The 20,987-nt window shown below is 37.1% G+C and overlaps 2 protein-coding genes across 2 annotated transcripts in view; both read right to left on the bottom strand.

Moving 5' to 3' along the window:
* Positions 1–1,749: 1,749 nt before the first annotated feature.
* Positions 1,750–18,667, bottom strand: oma1 (OMA1 zinc metallopeptidase). Its single transcript, XM_039692954.2, has 8 exons — positions 17,901–18,667; positions 16,126–16,354; positions 15,514–15,687; positions 14,738–14,845; positions 12,754–12,882; positions 11,622–11,696; positions 8,900–9,049; positions 1,750–2,664 (listed from the first exon to the last, which is right to left on the bottom strand). The coding sequence occupies exons 1-8, from the start codon at positions 18,251–18,253 to the stop codon at positions 2,401–2,403; spliced, it is 1,482 nt and encodes a 493-aa protein (XP_039548888.2). The 5' UTR covers positions 18,254–18,667; the 3' UTR covers positions 1,750–2,400.
* Positions 18,668–19,184: 517 nt separating this feature from the next.
* mysm1 (Myb-like, SWIRM and MPN domains 1) overlaps positions 19,185–20,987 on the bottom strand; it is a 64,643-nt gene continuing 62,840 nt past the window's right edge. The window contains exons 18-20 of the mRNA XM_039692952.2: positions 20,768–20,873; positions 19,969–20,026; positions 19,185–19,654 (exon numbers count right to left, since the gene is read on the bottom strand). Coding sequence (XP_039548886.2) covers positions 19,346–19,654; positions 19,969–20,026; positions 20,768–20,873 — 473 coding nt within the window. The 3' untranslated portion in view covers positions 19,185–19,345. The remainder of the gene's footprint in view (positions 19,655–19,968; positions 20,027–20,767; positions 20,874–20,987) is intronic.

The raw sequence follows: 20,987 nt of genomic DNA, 5'->3' as shown, positions 1-20,987 counted from the left end.
AAGTGTCAGATAGTTTATTGTTTGTTCGTTCATTTTGGTTGTGAAGCTCATAACTGCTTGTCCAGGATGGTCAATCAACTAGCTTAGGTATATTACTAGACCTAGTCCTGCAGGAAATCCCACTCATACTAGCTAAAGGTGGTCAAGCTGTTTTATGGAACATTGTAGCTGGCTTGTTGGTGATCGAGAATCTCTTACCACCTTGACCAAGATAGTCTACCAACTGGATGAGGTACTACACCATCTTGGTCAAGGTCAGAAGTCCTAATGGTACAGCCAGATCAGACCAGCTTAAGGTGGTAGACACTGTATTGCTGGTCCATGGTGGTTGAGATACTCATAATTGGTTCCAATTGCTACCAACTGGATGCTCAAGGCATCAGTTGAAAAAAACAGGATTCCTTATACACTCAGATGGCTCGTTTGTTTTGGTCCACAGTGGTGGAGAAGCTCTTGTTGACTTGACTAGAACGGACTAAACAACCTTTGGTAGTCTATTTTGGTCGAGGGTTTGGGCGGAAGAACCAGGTCACCAGTTTAAGGTGTTCAAGCTGTTTTATGGAATTTGATAGCTTGTTTGTTGGTGGTCAAGAATCTTAAAATGGACCAAGATCATCTACCAATGCAACCAGGTCCCTAAGTCCAGCTGATCAACTACCTAAGCCAGCATTGATGGGCTAGAAACCAAATGCAATGTTACAAAAAACTTCTACAGGATTACGGTTTTAGCTACATGCACCATTTTCTCCTGGCAAACTCTCAAACTCTACGTGTAGCATCAGTGGCTCTTCTGATGTGGAAAAGAACTATAACCAGCCCAAAAATTGATAAAATGTAGACCTATAGAGATAAAATCAACACCAATCTCTTGGTGGCATCTCTTAGTGAGAGGTCTTCCTCAGTCTGTATGGAAATAGCTAATGGGCTGGTGAGAGGACAAATACAGCCATCTGCTCAAAAATCTGCCCAGTAAGAGCAAATGCATCATTCTTTTTTCTTCGATATGGTGCTTTTGTCCTCCCACATTTTCCCTCGTTAGAGGCCCAGAGAGTGCAGTGTCACATTTGTCTGACAGACAGAAACATGTTGCACTTTACCGGTACATCACTCTATAAAAAGTGGCCTCTAGGGAAGGAAGCAGCAGCAGCAGATTGGCTGGCTTTATGTCTGCTTGCTTAGATGTTTTATGCCCTGCCTTAGAATGGAAGTACAAATTAAATAAATAGTTTAAATCCTTCCTGTAAAATCAGGGGAATTACTAAGAACGGATGGCTCCTGCTGATAATGCTGTTGATTTGCCCACATGGATTGTGTTTTTAGCACCTTATTCACTAAAGGAATCATGCAAATCAGGTAGAAATGCAACATACCCTCAAAATCAGTGCTAAACTGTTGTAAGTAATGTAGTCTTTCCAGCATTGGAAACATTGCCAGAATTTGATAATGACAATTTAATAACTATGGAAAATACCGTAAATAACACAGAACTGAAAAGGAAACATTACCACAAGAATACAATGAGATGCTCTTGAGGGTGAACTCACCTCTAGTTCTGGATCCAAAAACTTCTCCAAAAGTGAATGCCGGTGGTATTTCATGTGAGAAGTAGCCCTCCATAATTCACAGCAAACCCCTTCAGATTTGGGCCATCAATTCCTGAATTCTCATATTAAATAACAATGTATACTTATTAAAGCAAATATCATTCACTCGAAACAGTTTATAAGGAGCTGAAAAAATGTACAAATGCTGAGTGAAATTAATTTATCTTGAGTGTAATTTCAGTCACATATTCACAGTGCATTTAAAAAAATAAAATCAACACTTGCCAAGAATGCAAGCGTTGGACTCATTTGGCGTCCGCTGGCCATTGACAAATCCTTTAAATAATGAAGTGTGTCCACAGCTCCATGCAGCTTTAAAGACAGTGACATTAGCTGATATACATCAGAGTTATATCACAGGATAGAACCTATAGAGGACATTAAAGCAAAGGCAGATGTTTGATGAATAATGTACTATACAACATTATGCATTCAACTTCACAGGGGTCTTATGCTAATAACATCATTAAATCTAATTAAAAGCCCATTTAGAATAGCTCCATTATTAACACGAACGCACTGCGGCGGATACTTGAATTTAGGGCACAAACTCAAGCATCACACACAAATGATGTACATATGCCTATTCCAAATAATCGTACAGACTATTACCACAGCAATTGACCTAGGTAACAAATGTGTATTAAAGTGACAACTAATGTAATGGATTCAAAATTAAAATTGTCCAGTTCTATCTGACGATCCTCTCAGGCCTTGTTCAGAGCCAATGGACTTGAAAAAGAGAAATGAAAAGGAAAGCTTGAATTTGTCCCTGTCAGTCACATTTCATCAAGTCTCATTTACTAAGCAGAGTTTGTGGCAGAGCGGATGTGGCCAGCACTCCCCCAAGCTGAGGCTGAGACCCTTGAGCCGGGACGGGATGGGTTTGGGGGAGTGGCAACATGACTCCAGCTCTCTCTTTCTCAATCTTTTCCTCTTTTTCCATCAGCTCTTGTTTTTCAATTTTGTCTAGAAGCAATTTTACACTCTTGTAAAAAACAACACGGGGGTCAACTTCGGGGAGGGCGGGACAGTCACAGCGTGCACGGAGCTCCAGAGCCTATAACAACACAGAATGACACAGATTAATACAGATGTATTTGAGCTTTGACCTACAAACCTACCATCTCCTCATCTCCACCAAGGGAACGGGATGGACGGACAGTGTAGTGATAAGAAATATGGATGGATGGGAAAGAGTTTTAAACAAATCTCGATGGATGGATGGATGGATGGATGGGAAAGAGCTTTAAACATGGATGGATGGATGGATGGATGGGAAAGAGATTTAAACATGGATGGATTGATGGATGGGAAAGAGTTTTAAGGATGGATAGATGGATGGATGGGAAAGAGCTTTAAGGATGGACCAATGGATGGACGTGAAATCTAGATGGATTGATTTGAAAAGTTATTAAAAATAGAAAGATTGATGGATGGGAAAGAGCTTTAAGGATGGATGGATGGATGGATGGATGGATGTGAAATCTAAATGATTGATTTGAAAAGTTATTAAAAAAATAGATAGATGGATGGATGGGAAAGAGCTTTAAGGATGGATGGATGAATGGATGGGAACGAGTTAAGGATGGATAGGAATGAGTTTTAAGGATGGATGATGGATGGGAAAGAGCTTTAAGGATGGATGGATGGAAAAGAGCTTTAAGGATGGGTGGATGGATGGATGGATGGGAAAGAGCTTTAAGGATGGATGGATGGGAACGAGTTTTAATGATGGATGGATGGATGGGAAAGAGCTTTAAGTATGGATGGATGGGAACGAGTTTTAATGATGGATGGATGGATGGATGGGAAAGAGCTTTAAGGATGGATGGATGGATGGATGGATGGGAAAGAGCTTTAAGGATGGATGGATGTGATGGATTGATTGGAAAAGTTATTAAAAATAGATGGATGGATGGATGGATGGATGGAGATAGTGACATTGAATTTGGATTGGAATCATTATTTGAAGAAATGGATCGATGGAATGATGGAAATATTGATAGAAAATCCGGATGGATGGTTTGACGTAGTTATTGGATGGATGGATGAACATTGACGAAGATCTCCTACATTAAACACATCCACATGCGTTTACAAAGACTGATTTGTTTTCTGTCTGGTGACCCCTGACCTCTATTAGGGGTGATGAAGCAACAGCCCTCATAACACTAGATCAATAATGCCCCTTGAAACATAAACAACCAGAGCACCAGCACAAAGGACACTTAACATAAATAATCTTCTAGTTAAATTTTTATTCAATTTCTGAACCATCTGCCCAAAGGAGAACATATCAAACTGAACAGCTAAATACACACTCAATCCAGAAAGACAGGCAGTTTTAAGCAACACTGCAATGTTTGAGAACCAGGCCATTAGGGAAACTACAAAACAAATGACACTCGATGAAAGAGTGGCTGGAATAAACTTGAAAACAATTACCCAAGAGGGTCACGTCAGTAGCATACTTGCGACCAAAGTGACATAGAACAATTTAAGTTTTAAAAAGCAGATGCATTCTTTAAATGCATCTAGTTTACTTGATGCTAAGTCACTAGCCTGGTTAAAACCAGACCATTCTCAGTTGTAACTTATGGTCTGGGAAAGTGTCATAGACAAATCATTTCCAGAGGGGCGTCACCAACGGACGTCGCGGATAGACCTAAAACCAATCAGAGCGATGAAGGAGATGAAGTTTGCAGAGCGGCGGCCGGCGGAGAAACATCTCCGAGTGTTGTTCTTTGCTCGGTTTTTAACAAAAAGGACACGTTCAAATCACTTAAAACAGACACGATAGCTGATTCGAACAAGTGATGTTCGACGGCGGCATCCATCTTTGTAATGTAGGCTACAAAATCTGCTTCAAAATCCCAGCACTGTCGTCATCGTGTAAAGCCCGCCTCAACGTTTCTGATTAGTGCCGCGATTTCGGCGGATTGGAAATGGGCTTGAATGAGCTCTTTGCCAGACTAACTTACAGATCAAATCTAAATTTGCCGGAAGTTGTCTGGTTTTTCCCAGGCTACTAAGTCACTAAACCATTTTCGGAATGTTTTCAGAAATTATTATAATTTTTTTCCGTTCTATCTTTGTTCGTAAAGGAATTTAGCTCCAAAAACAATGCCAGTAAAGGATGAAACCAGGCTGAATAAATTATAAATATAAATGTGTAAATATATTTGAAATATGTATGATAAACATATGCAAATAATATATATATACATTATATAAAAAATATAACGTGTAACATGCACACATACATACTATTATTTTAATGAATTTTATTCAAAACCAACTGAACAAAAATCCAATTATAAGTCTGTCATCTTTCTCTCTGATGTTTTACACTAATGTGAAAGTGTTTAAGTAATATACACATCAACCTGCCATTGGAATTTTGAACTTCTTTGACAAGTCAGACAAGTTACTCTCAAACAGTCACTCTTATAAAGGTGACATCTTCAAAATTCACTTGTAACATGCACCAGAAGGCAGACTGTCTCTTTCTCACACACACACACACGGTAATTCTCATTAGCGAGAACACGGAGGACGACTCTCCATTGGCTCAGGTTAAAGAGGGTGAGAACAGAGAGAGATGGAGGGCGTTTTGAAATAACTTCCCGAAGGAGTAATAGCTTCCACTCAACAACAGAAACACACACACATTACAGTTGATGGACAATTAGTGTCCTGGCCATCTGTTGCTTATGTGTTTGGAGTGTGTGAGTATGCAGGCAGAACTGTTAAAGAGTTCAAGCTCAGGTCAAGTAAGGCCCCTGCATGCCACTAAAATTCACACATTGACGCGCAACCTTCTGCCGAAGCTCCTGTAGATGACTGTCCATGCTGTTCTACAATATACAGTTTAGTCGATGAAAAGTATGTTAATCCGAGCTCTTTGTTTAAAGAAAGTGGTTAGGGGTTGGGATCATCCATTTTGCCCCTGCTGGTGGATGCTGTAACTACGCCATCTGCCTTTCTCTGTTGACGGTCGTAGCTGTGAATTGTGTGAGGGGATGTTTTTGCAAGCAACATATTGCAATATGCTAATATTTCATCCTTTTATAGTAGTTGTCTCAATGCCAGATTTTTTTATGTTTATTTTAAATTTTTTTAAGACTCTTAAAAGTGTGAAAATGATTTACATGATTTATAATGATTTATATTTTCCCATCTGCTGCCTAACATCAGATACTTAACATAGCCTACACAACAGAGGAACACATAATCCACAATTTTTTTTTAAGACCAACAGATATCCCACAGGTTACTTTTAAAAAAAATGTCGATATTTAATATGCATTTGTAATTTGTAAAAAAAAAATAATAATAATACATCGATTGCTCTATTTTAATCGATTCGATTTTTTACGAACCAATATCGATTCTTAAATGCCCCCTGAATTCAAAATGTAAATTGTTTCTTGAACATGACAATGAGTTCACTGTACTAAAATGGCCCCCACAGTCACCAGATCTCAACCCAATAGAGCATCTTTGGGATGTGGTGGAACAGGAGCTTCATGCCCTGGATGTGCATCCCGCAAATCTCCATCAACTGCAAGATGCTATCCAATCAATATGCGCCAACATTTCTAAAGAATGCTTTCAGGTCCTTGTTGAATCAATGCCACGTAGAATTAAGGCAGTTCTGAAGGCGAAAGGTGGTCAAACACAGTATTAGGGCCAATCCCAATTCTACCCCTTACCCCTTCACTTTCCCCTTCCCCTCCGTTTTGCGTGTCCACGTGAAGGGGTAGGGTTGTCCCAATTCTCTTTTGGTTGGAGGGGGAGGGCTAGGGTGAAGGGCCAGATAGCCCTTCAAACGAAGATTTTTCGGGAGCACACTTCAAACGAAGGGGTATGAGAAGTGTCACTGCTAACCCAGGCTGGCTGCCCAAGCGACAAAGGAGACCCATAAATTTAAGTATTTGTGGCTTTAATAAGTATTATAACGACAAATAATGATTTGCTTTATGTTACATTCAATATTGTGTTCATATTTACGGTCAGTTTCTTCACAGAAACGTTTGTAAAAAAAAAAATAAAAAAAAAGAAAAAAATCGCTAAAATTACTGTAGTTTGCTAGTGATAGTCCCGCAACATATTTTCGTCGTCTCCGTTGTTTCCTGCGAACTTCACAAGATGCAAGAAAATAGCTGTAACCCACGCGACTGAGATAACTGCAGCTGTCGACGGGATCTTGGAAGTTGTGATAAACATCGGCGCATCTCCTGTGACGTAGGCGCTAGCGACGACTTATGATGACGTTTAACGGAGGCGTAGTGGTGTCCCATTTCTTAGGGGAATATTTTCACCCCTACGCATTGCCACTCTGTTTCAAGGGTCAAGGGGAAGGCGAAGGGGTAGGGCTAGGGGAAAGGGAAGGGGTAAGGGGTAGAATTGGGATTGGCCCTTAGTATGGTGTTCCTAATAATCCTTTAGGTGAGTGTATATATTAACCCATAGCATATCTATACAGATTGAGCTGGGGAAGATGGAGACTCTCGGAGGAACTCTGAAAGTGCGCTGTAAACGGGAAGCTCATTGGCTGCAGATGCGACATGAACCAATCAGCTTGTGCCAAGTAGTAAACGCTGTGAATATCATCAGCCTGCGCCATCTAGAGTTTAATGACAGAACTTGGCATATATTAGGCATATATTTTTTGAGAGGAAATTGCAGTTGTTCAGAATCAAGCATAAGATCTTGATGGAGTTCAATTCACGCTCCAACAAATCACTATCATGCATTGCACTATATATCTTGATGTACCGCGTGAATTATTTAGCTTCAATCACTTATGAAGGCTCTCTTCTGTGGCTACTGGTACTGATCTCAGGATTCCATCATATGAATGTTGAGTTTCATGGATCCTCCAGGCCTTTGTGTTTGGTTTTCTCCTTCAGCAGTAGAGCATTTATTTGTTCATTTCCACAATGCACGTGTGTAGAAGGTGGAGTTTGCTCCAGAGCAGAGGGGTCTCCAGACGTCTCGTTAGCTATGATGGAGTCTGGATTTCAGACGTGTCTGCGAGCCCTACAGTGCGCGTTTCTGATGGGCACTCTTTAAATCAAGAAAACGGTGTATCCAGGTCAGACATATTCCTTAAGTTAAATACAGAAAACAGCTCTCCGCTTGTGCATTAGTAGTATTGGAAACACCAGTCATACATATGAATGATCTCATCACATAACTAAACAATAGCATTTCTTAGACCTTGCTTCTATTAAAGCTCAAGATGGCTCTTTGGATCATCTCAAATCAGGATGGAGAATATAATCATCAGGTTATACACAAATCTGAGGAGTTCATGCAGCTCTGTACATAACACTTAAAAACACAATATGTAAGATTTTTAGATTAAATTATTCCAAAAACACTAAAACAATATTATATATTTTGTTGACTTATTGGAAGCGTTTGGGATAATGTAAGTACACATTTAAATCCATAGAAATCAGTAATTTAACCAGTGTCATTGTGTCGTCATATTCGGGTTACCCTCGATTTCCGGTTTTACTTCCGTAGAAACCATGTAAACACCAAAGACCCTTCAATATATTATGTGTTTTATTAGACAGGTGAGCAACTGTTTGGATACTTTTATCTACAGAAAGCGAATCATTGTTATAGCTCAATATTGTTAGATTGAAGTCTTTGTTTCCTTGATTTACCGCGAGTAAAATCATTTGGTTATTTTGGTGTCCTTTTTTTGGAAAGAAACCTAAATTTACTTGCGGAAAACACCGTTTTGTGAGAATCATCCTTAAATCTGATGGTTTACTTTTCTGGATATAGCAAATGACAAAATGAATGTTATGAAGATAAACGGTGTATACTTGATTTAACGATAAGTGTGTTATTGATTGTAAAAGTAAGCATAACAATTTTAATCTATTCAAAGCCCTATTATTTACATATTAAATTTTCTGATAAATACACTGACAATTGATTTTTCCTTTTATGTAGGACTTTAACTGCTACTTCTAGTCCTCCACAGTCCATATGTTTGCCACTTTTTTTTTTGAGAAAACTGGAAATTACGGTGAAGACCAGGGAAATGGGATTGAGGATGCAACTGGGAAATAATGCATGGGTGCCAAAGCTTAGCATGATTGAGAATAAGTATGCTAGGCCATGGCTTTAACGGTTCTTTATTTTTAGATCAATTCAAATACCACCATACTGATGTACATGTTTAGCATTTGTATGGAAAGGTTTCACTCATATAAACCTGTATACTGATGTCTAATGATGCATGTATTTGCTTGTGTGTGCTTTACCTCAGGAACGAGGCGGTCCAGCTGTCTGACGCGGTTTTGGTGGGAAGGGTGTGTGGACAGCCATTCGGGGATGGTTGGTTGGCCACTCAACTGATCATAGATCTCCATCTGCTGCCAAAACACTGTGGCCGCCCTCACATCAGCACACGCCTGTCAGAAACACACACAAATCTCAAATACACATGAAAGATCTGGCATGTTAAAGCCCTGCCATCATCAAAGGAAGCACACAGGGAGATGACACGTCACGCACACGACCCGACGGGCGCTCCACGCTCTGGACAACGTCATTAGCTGGAGCTAAAGCCGAGAGCGGGCTGGCTCACGGACAGCATGAATCATGACTGAGTCCAGCTAGCCATGCAACGTGCCTGTGTCCACCACCGAGCCGGCAGCGGCAGGCCGGATCTGGGCCCATTTACGAGCAGCAGGCGGCCCGTTATTACTACTATAAGAGATGGAAGGGAATTGACTGTTTCTCCATAATGATGCCAAGCATGGGATCAGGAGACATGCTGACAGGAAGAGCACTACACCGTGAATCAGACCATTGCCACATGCAGTGAAACGCTTCCATGAAGCAGTTTGTAAAGTAACAGTGCCACCTAGAGGTCATGTAGGATACTACGGCTATAAACGACTGATATACAGTAGGTTCCCCTGAGTTGTGTCTCAGGGATTTCATTTATCCAGTTTTCTAGTCATCACACATTACAGCTTTAATTCAGAGTGGCATAAAAGTTGAAGTGTTTAATTCAGTGTTCCTCAAACTCGGTCCCGGAGGGCCACTGTCCTGAGTTTGAGGAACCCTGGTCTAATTCCTAGGAATGACTTCAAAAGTTACTTTATTTGCAATTTGAGTCAAGCATGTAATACTGTATAAGGCCCTGTTTACATCTAGTATTAAGAGACGACGCAAAAACGTACAGAAAGCAGAAGCTTTCGTTTCTGCTCTGACAGACGCAAGACCAAGTGTTAGAAATCAGGAATGGTGAGAGAACATTGTGCTTGGTACAGTACGTTATTTGACTTCAAACCAAACTTAGGTCCTCAGCCGAAAAAGTTTAACTCCTGTCTGGCTGGCGCACTTCCCATAATGTTTAAACATTAGGTCAGGTGGTCTTTTGTGGCCGTTCAATTACATTTGACCACATGAAAGCTACACTCTGGTCAAATGTGTAATCATCAGTTTCCAGTCTGTGACAGTTGAGCTAGAAAAATAAAGGATAAAGACGTCTAAAAGTTGCGGCCGGTCATCAGTTTGTGTAAATGTACATTTTTGATCAATGTTTTCTAGCTAGAAATTACTATTGTAGTCGTATAAAACTTGCTCTATTTTAGTGTAGTTTATTAAACTGCAACACTGCCTCAGAAGTCTGTCCGGAATCAGTTTCGTGAGGAACCGTCATGTGCAAACGCTGCCTGGAAAATCAATCCCTGATAGGGCAGCGAGGCCAAGTCACTGCCTTCGTTTTCAAATGCAGTCCCTGTTTACACCCTCTTGTGATTGGATTGACGAAAACGCTAATAGGTAAAAAACATATATAACAAAGAATCTTACAGATCATTTATCACATTCAAATTTTTTTTTACATTTGTCAGGCGCCAATGCAGCTTAGGACTGTTTCACACCACACACACAGTTTTTGAATCAATCAGATTTACAGTCATGGTCAAAATTGATGGCACCCCTGGTAAATATGATCACCCTGTTTCTAGTCACCCTGGTGTGCTTAAAAGTTTAAATATTAATGGAAATGTATTTCAGAAACATTTTTTATTCTAGGGGTGCCAACAATTATGGCCAGCGTGTTTTGGAGAAAAACATGTATTTCATAAAGTGATTTACACCCACTTTCAATTCTTTTACTTCAATGAAAGGTTAGATTTTTGTGATTTTTTTTTAATGAAAGGTCAAAAGGATAAACAACGCAGATTTATTTTTTACAGCCAGTTTTGATCATATTTACCAGGGGTGCCATCAATTTTGACCAGGACTGTAATCACCATGCAATCAAATTTACGAGAGGAGGAAAATCTTTTCTTTTTTATTCTTTAAATGTCAGTTAATGGACATGCTCTACATTAAACTATACCTAATGCCAAAGCATAGATATAACAGTAGATATAACAGTAACAGTAAAAATAGTTTTCAGAAATTGAATTAGAGCTAAAATAAGTTTATTAGATGGAAAACCTAAACTTAATTAAAGAATACATTTAAAGTACTGAAGTTACTAAAACTGAAATAAACATTCAAGCTATACAGAAAACTAAACAAATTTAAATAATTTTTTTTAAACAAACTAAAATTTGAAAATGCTAATTCAAAATATTTATAAATACTATAAAGTATAAAAAGATGACTAAAATAACGCTGAGCTATAAACTGCATGAATCATCTTGATTTAGTCTGATTTACTGAACAGAAAGTGTTGTCTGTGTCAATTCAAGGAATTTTGGACATTTTTTTTCCCAAACAAATTCAGTTACAAGGTGTAAAAATAGGCGAAATTCACCGGAAACACCGAAAGTCTACTTGCAGCTGCACTTCTGCAACAATCTGAAACCTGAATAAACATATAAGCTGCTTACCCTGTGAAACAGAACTTATAGTGCATTTTAGGAGGAGATTTTATCAGTATGCGTTCCCTTGGAATTGAACCAAAAGCTTGGTGTTGCTACAAGAAGACTGTCCAGAATCTGATAATATCTCCAGTACCTTGGCAGCCAGCTGTAGGCCAACCTGGTCCGCCTCTGCCTCCAGCTTACGACTGAAGGGCCGGTCAAATAAGAACTACAACACAGACAGAGGAAATGAGAGAGAACGTGCAGTTAAATGAGCTATTCTGACAGCGCACACACGAGTTATATTGGGTAAACAGAGGAAGATGGACAGAATAAAGTGAACCATATTTGGAGAACAAAATGACTAGGAGATAAAAAGCCCACCCATTAAAATGTAATTTATTTTAAATATAATAGGCAAAGAAGATGAAAAACAAGGGGGGAAAAAAAGGATGAAAATTCTCACATAAAAAGAGGAGTAGGCGAGTACATGGTATCTTAGAAGAAAAACACCATTAAAAAAACTGAAGTACAATTAAATTGAAAGTGGGCCTTTGTTGTATGCCGCAAAGTGATTCAGAAAATGCTAATTCAATATCCATTTAGAAGATAAATAAATGTAGCTGAATTTAGTCTTTAGAAACCCAAATAAGATCTCCTCTGAGATACTGTTATTGTTTTATAATGGTGTTGAGAGAGTACTTGAGAAGGTTACTTTGAGCTCGAGTGGAGGAGTATAATTCTTGTTTAAAGGGTCTTTTAGGGATTTTAGAATCAATATTTAAGGAGAGTTTGCATTGTTAATGGACAAACCCAACATAAACCCAAGTCCCATCAATGTCTTAAAGGCATAGTTCACGGAGAGTTCACCTTAAAATTCATCATTTAAGTAGGTCAATAAAGGTATTGAACTTGAACTAAAATTCATCATTTACTAAACCTCATATTGTTCCAAACGTGTATGAATTTCTTTCGTCTGTTGAACACAAAAGAAGATATTTTGAAGAATGTTCATAATCAGAACCAAACAGTTGTGGGGCACCAACTGTTTTTTTATTCCAACTATGGAAGTCAATGAGGACCAAAAACTGTTCAGTTACCCATATTCTTCAAAAAAATCTTCTTTTGTGTTCAACAGAGGGGGGAAAAATGTGTTTAATTTCAAACAGACTGGCAAAATGAAGTGTCTTGATTAGCTGTGAACATCTCTGGTTCAAGACCAGCTTAACTTCAGTGGAATGAAGGCAGATAAGGAATCGATTGAAAAAGGGTAAGCGTAGCGTCACCTGCATTAGTTTGCCCTGAATCCACTGGCCCAGAAGAGCTAAACTGTCCCGAGGACATATGGCCCAGATCGCCGTTAGCAGGACGATAGACAGCAGGTCCACCACGTGAGACAAACTGGCCTGTTCTGCCTGAGAAAGAGAAAGAAATTCATTACAGGCTTTTCTGTCTTTGTTGATTTCGTCGTTTATCTGCTATGCTAATTTGTTTGTATTTTGGTGTTAAGAACCATTTTTACTCTTGCTTAGCAGCCCATTCTCTGACAGCATGCCCAATTAGAAACAATGTAGAAAAACAAAGAAAAGGAAACAAGCAATTTAACGACGAGAGACATAATAAATCACAGTGAATTGCAATTACAATACCCATTCTACTGAAAGAAGGGCAACAGATATGCCAAAACATGTCTGGCCAGCTACACGCTGCAAAGCAGATTTGTTATGTAATTGTTTCATCTGCACGAGCATGAAGTCGTATACCTTTTTTAAAAAAATTTTATTGTATTTTTTTTATTACAAACAGAAGAATATATATATATATATATATATATATATATACACACATAAATGTCAATTTCTGTATTTAAAATCAGAACAAAAAAGAACCCAAAAACAAACAATAGCAAACAGAAAAAAACTAAACAAAAATGGGGTAAGTCGTATACCTTTTTAATGTATTAATATAGCTTACTTGCATTTAAATGTATGGTTTTCACTTTTTCACCCTTAAAGTAACCCATATGTATGTGTGTTCCCCCCCATTATAATTCTTTTAAACATAACAGGTTTATTTTTATTAAATGTCTATGCTGCTCTTTTAGATACAACTTTTAATGACTATGAAACTTAAATCTCGGTTTGGTCCTCACAAATATGAGATATTTTTAAATTTTTTTGGAGCCACTTTACGGTCACTGTTCTACTTCTAAGTGGAAAATAGAAGCTTGGACAATTTTCTAAACATCGTTGGTGTTCCCCATACACAACCATTAACAAGTTTGCAGTCAGTAAGATTTTTTCAAATGTTTTTGAAAGTCTCTTAAGTTCACCAAGATTGCATTTATTTAATAAAAAAAACAATATTTCTAATATTGTTGATCATGTTGTTTTCTAATCATATTTCTAATCATGTTGAAAAAGGTTGTGCTGCTTTTTTTGTGGAAACAGCGATACAATTTAAGTATCCTTTGCTGAACAGAAAGAAATCAAGTGCATCAAATATACTGAGATAGTTTTTTCCTCTCAACTGTACGATCCCAGAATAAAATAATCGTTGATTACAGTGTGCATGCAGGTTTGTAGTATCTTCAACAAGTCAGGAGTTGTCTCATATTAGTGTCAGCTTGTTGCTGATTTAAAATAACTAAGGAGACACTTGAGTCTAATAATGTTAGCTTGGCTTTAAAGGGAATGTTCAGTGTCACAGAAAATTGTGCTGAATCAATTTAGTTTTTCACAGCCATAGCATGTCAGCCCTCATGAGTGCTAAGCTCCCTCACTCTAACCAGACCCATAAGCATGCAGTGATGCAACAGCTCTGAAACTAAAACATCTCTTTAAACCAAACCCTTAACAGTGCTTAGTGCTTCTGAGACAGGACGCCTCCTTCTCTTCATTTAAACCAAGTGAAGAGATGAAAGTCAAACATGACGCACACAAAAGAGAGATAAAGATAGCACTTGAATCTAATGAAGGGTGTTTCACTTCCAGAAAAAAGCTGAGAGACACAGCAAAGGAAGTACAAATTTAGTTTGATCCAAACTATAAAGGCCAGAGGCTGTCCGAGACCATGTAATACTCATATACATTTAAATTGAAATCGAAATGACCCTAAGAGAGAGAATACTTACAGATATTAATATTAAACACTCTTGGTTACTTTACTTTTAGCATAATTAATTACTGAATTAAAATGGTTTCTGATTAAATGACAAAAATCCAGTCGGGTGTCTGTGTGCAGGGGTTTGACAGTGTGGGCGGGACTTACTGCATGACCAATCAGAGCGTGAGCCATCTCATGTCCCAGTATAAAGACCAGCTGATGAACGTCTGCTACAGCCTGCAGCATTCCCGTGAAGACGAAGATCTCTCCATTCTGAAACACATGCACACACACAATCATTCCAGCTGTGAAATCAGAGAAATTTTCTCCTCTAGTAATCAGTCTCAAGATTTCCTTTAATCATGTGCAGTGAATTAAAAGGTTAGTTGACGCAAAAATGTAATTTTCGTTTCGTATTTAGGGACCCTCATTATGTTACTGTGTTACTGTGGGGCTATTTTGAGCCTTGTTAGTGGTATTAACTAGCTATTTCTTTTTACTTATTAAATGCCCCCATTACTACCGTTATATGCTAAAAAGTTTTTAGAGATAAAACTCTTTAGGTTCGATTATCATGAAAACAAATCTCAGAGAACAGTTGACTAGGTACAGATGTTTTATTAGACCAAAGGTTCATTTTGCTCCGGCGTTCTCCTTTAATCACACCAAACATAAAAGTTTTAGTTTATATAAATGTGTATATATATATATATATATATATATATATATATATATATATATATATATATACACACACATGTGTGTGTGTATATGACAGATGTTTTTCTGTGCAGTCAGAGTTGCTTTTAAAAATAGGCAGAACAAAAAGTGAAAAAAAAAAATATAAAAAAAAAAACAAACAATGACCCCTTTAAATTGAATGGAGGTGATTTATTTATTAGACAAACAATTTGGTTATTATGTTATCAGATTTGACTCACTGGCAAAACAAATGCGTTGATGGGTGGGCCGTCAACCACATGGATGGTCCAGGGGACAGCGGACATCCCAGCAATATCCTTGTTCCTCTTTACCAGAGTCTGAACCAGTAGCTCCACCGCCTGGTGCCTGGGGTCCGATGGAGCAATCAGAGAATCCTTAAACTCCTCCATATACTGAGAGACAGAATAAAGGAGAAAGAGGAGAAATTTAATTTTCATAATATCCCATAGCATAATAAAAATCAAACATTTTTGGACCAGTTCTAAGCATTTGCATACACTATCATAAGACTTACATATTGCTCTGGAAGTATTATCGTTGATGGTAAATTCATAGTAAAGCTCAAACTAGGCGCGCTCAACTACCAAGACGTTTTTTGGGTGCGAGTTATAAAACAGTGATCAATGTAAAGAAAAAGAACCGCACTCTCTAGTTAAATCTCATGAAGATTTATTCATTCATTCACCATGTCCACACATGGTGGACATGGTGAATGAATAAATCTTCATGAGATTTAACTAGAGAGTGCGGTTCTTTTTCTTTACAAATTCATGCATTGAGTACAAAACGTAAACTGACTACACAATTTGTGCTGACTTGAGCAGGCGTACCGCTTCCGCAGTGGACTGAGCCAGTTCCATGAAGGCCTCCTTGCTGAACAACAGCAGTCGGGTCCTGCCTGTAATAGGAGATTCATCCAGGTGGGTGAGAAAAAGGAGAGAGATGAAGAACAGCAGTCCCGACACAGCTCCCAACAAGTGCCAGCGTCGACGCCATGTCCATTCACGAAACAGCTGCTTTTTATTGTCGGGCAGGGCCATCCACCATTTTCTGATGCTCCTATAGCCTGAGAGAGACGCACGAAATCTGAATCAGAGTTCTTATTAAATATTATCTTACCTTACTGAAAACCAAGAACTTTGGTGTCAATGACCGGCTATACGTTCCCCATTTACTAACCACAGTAAAGACAAGTATAAATGGTGACTTTAGGTGGATGTTATGCAGGTTTTTGTAAGTTTTTCAAATGTGCATTTGATGTTCACAACTACTTAAAAGATTGTTTTAAATAAATGAATACTTTTATTCAGCAAGGATAAAAAGTGACAGTAAAGAGTTTTACATTGTTATAAAAGATTTATATTTCTCACAAATGCATTTATTTTAAACTCTACTCATCAAAGAATCCTGAAAATAAAATGTATCATTGTGGTTTCCACAAAAATGTCAAGCAGCACAACTGTTTTCAACATTGATAATATTAATAAATGTTTCTTGAGCATCAAATCATCATATTAGATTGATTTCTGAAGGATAATGTGACACTGAAGACTGGAGTAATGATGATGAAAATTCAGCTTTGATCACTGGAATAAATTATATTTTAAATAATATTACAATAGAAAACAGTTTTAAACAATATTACTGTTTTTAATGCATTTAAGGGACTTGCATTTGATTTGGAGTGTAAACGCTTCTACTATTATACAATATAATGCATTAAACACTGTTTCACTGTACAGTATAGCTAATTTAGTGTGATAGTTTAAAAATAGAAATTGTAGATAAATAAATAAATAAATAAATAAATAAATAAATAAATATTATATTATATTAGCAGCATCAGACAATAATTAGGGGTAAAAACAGTATGGATTTATAATAATGGCCACTATATCAGTTACTGGCCATAACATTAATAAAATCAGACATTAATAATAATAAAACAATAATCTGCAAAAATATCCATCCACACAGAATACATTTAGATGTAGTTATTTTCCAAAAATCGGATAGATTAATTACAAATGTGTAAGTACTATTGGTCATAATATTAGTTATTGGCCTACATTTTAAAATAATAATAATTTTGTATTTTTTTATTTTTTCTGTTTACTTACTACAGTCAACAATCTCTGGCACTTCAAAAAGCAGAAAACCCTAAAAAGGAAATTATCAAAATTAAAAGTAAAAATGCTAAAACCTTAATGCTAAACGGAAGTAACTTACTTTCGGACTCAGGGGAACAGTTCATTTGCTATAAAGTCATCTAGTGGCAACTGGCAAGAGTCATGAAATATCATAAATATATATATATTTTTTTTTGTCCACAAGATGATGGCAGAGACACCCAATGTGAGATATGTTGAGCTAATTTAACAGGGTTATGCATTTTGTATTTAAGTTGAAAGAATGAGGAATAGCTTAAATTATATATATATATATATATATATATATATATATATATATATATATATACTGTTATACTGTGTATATAGTATAACATTTCTGGACAAAAATGATCCAGGTTTAGGTTTTCTAAAACCTAAAGGACTCCTCTTTTATTTTTATACAGTAAGGGAGGATTGGTGAGAGTCTCACTCACCTGCCCAGTATGATGGCGATGATCTTCTGCATTGGCTTCAGTACCAGCCATACCAGGGGTGCAGGTACAGCTCTCAGTCTGCCTGAACTGTGAAACTCACGAGTCGACTGGACGATCACTCGAAGAACTGGAGGTCTGAACGTTGTTATACTGCTGTTCAGTCTCAATCTTGACCTCAGACAGAGACACGAAGGAGAAACAGTGACAGATCCTCTTGCTTTCAGATAGGGAGATGAGTTTGTCCTCATCAGATGAGTCCGAGCAGAGGCAAAGAGTGATGGACGGTAATGAAAGTGTCTCTGTCCACAACATCTTATCACTGAGTGTAACCGGAGCAGGTTTATGGACAACATGTCGAGCTTGACAAGGCGAATATAAATCTGCTCCAATATTATTATAAAATCAACTGAACACTCATCTTTAGTTAATTATTATACGGGTCAAATTAGACAGTTTATGGGCTCATTATGCATGTTAAATTCACAAAAGTATTTTCAATGACACTGTCTAGGAAGCAGAAAAGTCCAGTAAAGTCCACATGGCGCGTTGTTTGAGCGGTATTAAACTAAGCAGACCACTAAAACGTTGCAAGATATGTATTGCTACACCTGCTTAATCATACGCATGAATTATTTAAAACGATTATCTGTTTTAAAAGCCCTCTAAACTCTTTTCATCCTCGCACTTGTACTTCAGAGTCTGAGTGCGACAGTTAAAACACTCCCCCCGCAAACATCAACACTTCCCAAGGTTCCGCCCGTCTGTCACAGTAACTAACATAATGTAATTAATTCTTCCATTCCATCGTCTTCTGGTGGCTAAATAAAGAATAAATAAACATCTTGATCTATATTTGGTTTCGTTTTAGAATTCTATTTTAGTAGCACTTTTGTGTTTGACTCTGTTCAGATATAATTTACAAGTTAGGGTCACAACGTCTCGTACCAATACCCAAAACGATGTATTACACAGAAGTTTTTATATAATGTATAAGATTCCACGTGTTAATATTAGTTTACTACATTAGTAAACAAACTAAATGCTGTAAAAATGCGTTCACAGCATTTACTACTCTAACATTATTAAAATCAAAAAATTATTTTATGAAATACTGAAATGAACCAGAAAAATTGGCCTTTTGACAGTCAAAACGTTCTTTAAAATTGTGACTCCATGCCTATCCAACTAATCTCTTTTTCATAATAAAATTTTATTTAAGTGCTGCAAACACTTTCTTGCACATTGTGATCAAACTTTAATTAAAAATGTTAAATACAGCTGCTGTGTGGTTAAACTCATTTTTATGAAAACTAAATAACACTTTATAGTACAAAAATCTACAAGAATGCAATGTTACATACGATGTATGTGAATGACACTTTTGTCCTCTGCAGTAGCAGGTTTCTCTCTGGTAACTTCTTCCATTCACACTCTTAGGTTTATAGTTATTTACACCGTTTCTGTCCCTCTTCATTACAGCTTTTTACATGGTTGACAGGTCCTGTAGTGTACAATTCATCTTGGCTGTCAGAATCAGTAACACATGTCTCATCCGTAGCATGGCTGCTGTTGACTGGCTCAGAGGAGATGAATGACAGTAACTGAGGCTGTGTGATTGCTTCATGAAGATGAGAGGAGGAAGAGCCAGGCTCAGGGAGAAAATGTGTATGAAACAAGGTTTCTATCTGTACAAGGAACATCTCCATGTCAACCTCTGAGACCTGCTCCAAAGTCTTCCGGATTGATCTCAGCATCTGTGGACGGACAAAAATATTATAATTTCTATTTAGCAAAACTCATTCAAGTGGCATGTCAAATAAATTCATTTAAATATGCACTGTGAAGTGTGAACATTTAGTATTAAATGTTTGCCAAAATCTTGTTTGCTTGCTACTAAGTACCTCAAACCAAACTCTGAAAATCTTTGAAATGATGACGTCATCTCTAGTGTACTCAGAAGTGCTTCTGACAGCAGCGAGGAAACTTGCTAATCTGATATCTTGTCGACAAGGCAATTTTCATGTGTAATATGCACTCATAGATATGAGATAGATATGAGACATATTACCTTTTCCAGGCAAGTCAGAGAAGAATCTCTGCGGAAAAGCCTGCCCATTGGTACACTCCTGAAAGAAGAATGAGATATGTATATAAATATATATATATATATATATTAGGGCTGTCAAACGATTAATCGCATCTAAAATAAAAGTTTGTGTTTACATAATATATGTGGGTGCACTGTGTATAATTATTTTGTATATATATATATATATATATATATATATATATATATAAAAATACACACACACATGCATGTATATTTAAGAAAAAAAATATTATTTATATATAAAATATGTATATTTATATATAATATAAATTATTTCTAAAGTATATACAGGTACATGAAAATATTTCTTAAATATATACATACATGTGTATTTTTCTATATATAAAATAATTATACACGGTGCACCCACATATATTATGTAAACACAAACTTTTATTTTGGATGCGATTAATCGCGATTAATCATCTGACAGCCCTAATATATTTATTAATATTTTTTTTTAATTAAGTATTAATAAAAAAAAGCATGTATATATTTTTTTTTATATATCCCAAAATTGTAGCAAGCTTTAGTAATGCTGGAAATAATACTACTAATACTAATACACAATGCTGGAAACATACTAATGCATACATTAAAACACTTTGAATATGAAACATTTTTTGAAGCTAGTTTATAAAATGTGAATAATATGCAGCATTTTATTTAATTTTATAACTTTATATTTATATTTTCATGTATTCTCGCATCCCTCTGCCAGCCAAAGCCGGTTTCCCTCATAAAACACGCAGCTCACCCATGACACAGCCTGTACTTGAACACAACCCATTCTGCTCTTCTCATCACTTCCGACCAATCAGGAAGCTCAGAAGAGTACTGGATGTTAAACCGGTATGGAAACCCTAAAATACAAACAACACGATCACTCGTACACAAGAAATGCTGACTGACACACCACAGACTGATTCAAATTCAGCTTGAGCTGTTCCTGGGCTTATTTTATTATTTACACCATG

The sequence above is a fragment of the Pimephales promelas genome, chromosome 13 (genome assembly GCF_988280905.1).
Source record: "Pimephales promelas chromosome 13, fPimPro1.hap1.1, whole genome shotgun sequence".
NCBI lineage: Eukaryota > Metazoa > Chordata > Actinopteri > Cypriniformes > Leuciscidae > Pimephales > Pimephales promelas.
The sequence above is the reverse complement of the archived record's forward strand: the minus strand, read 5'-3'. Positions and strand labels throughout refer to the sequence as shown.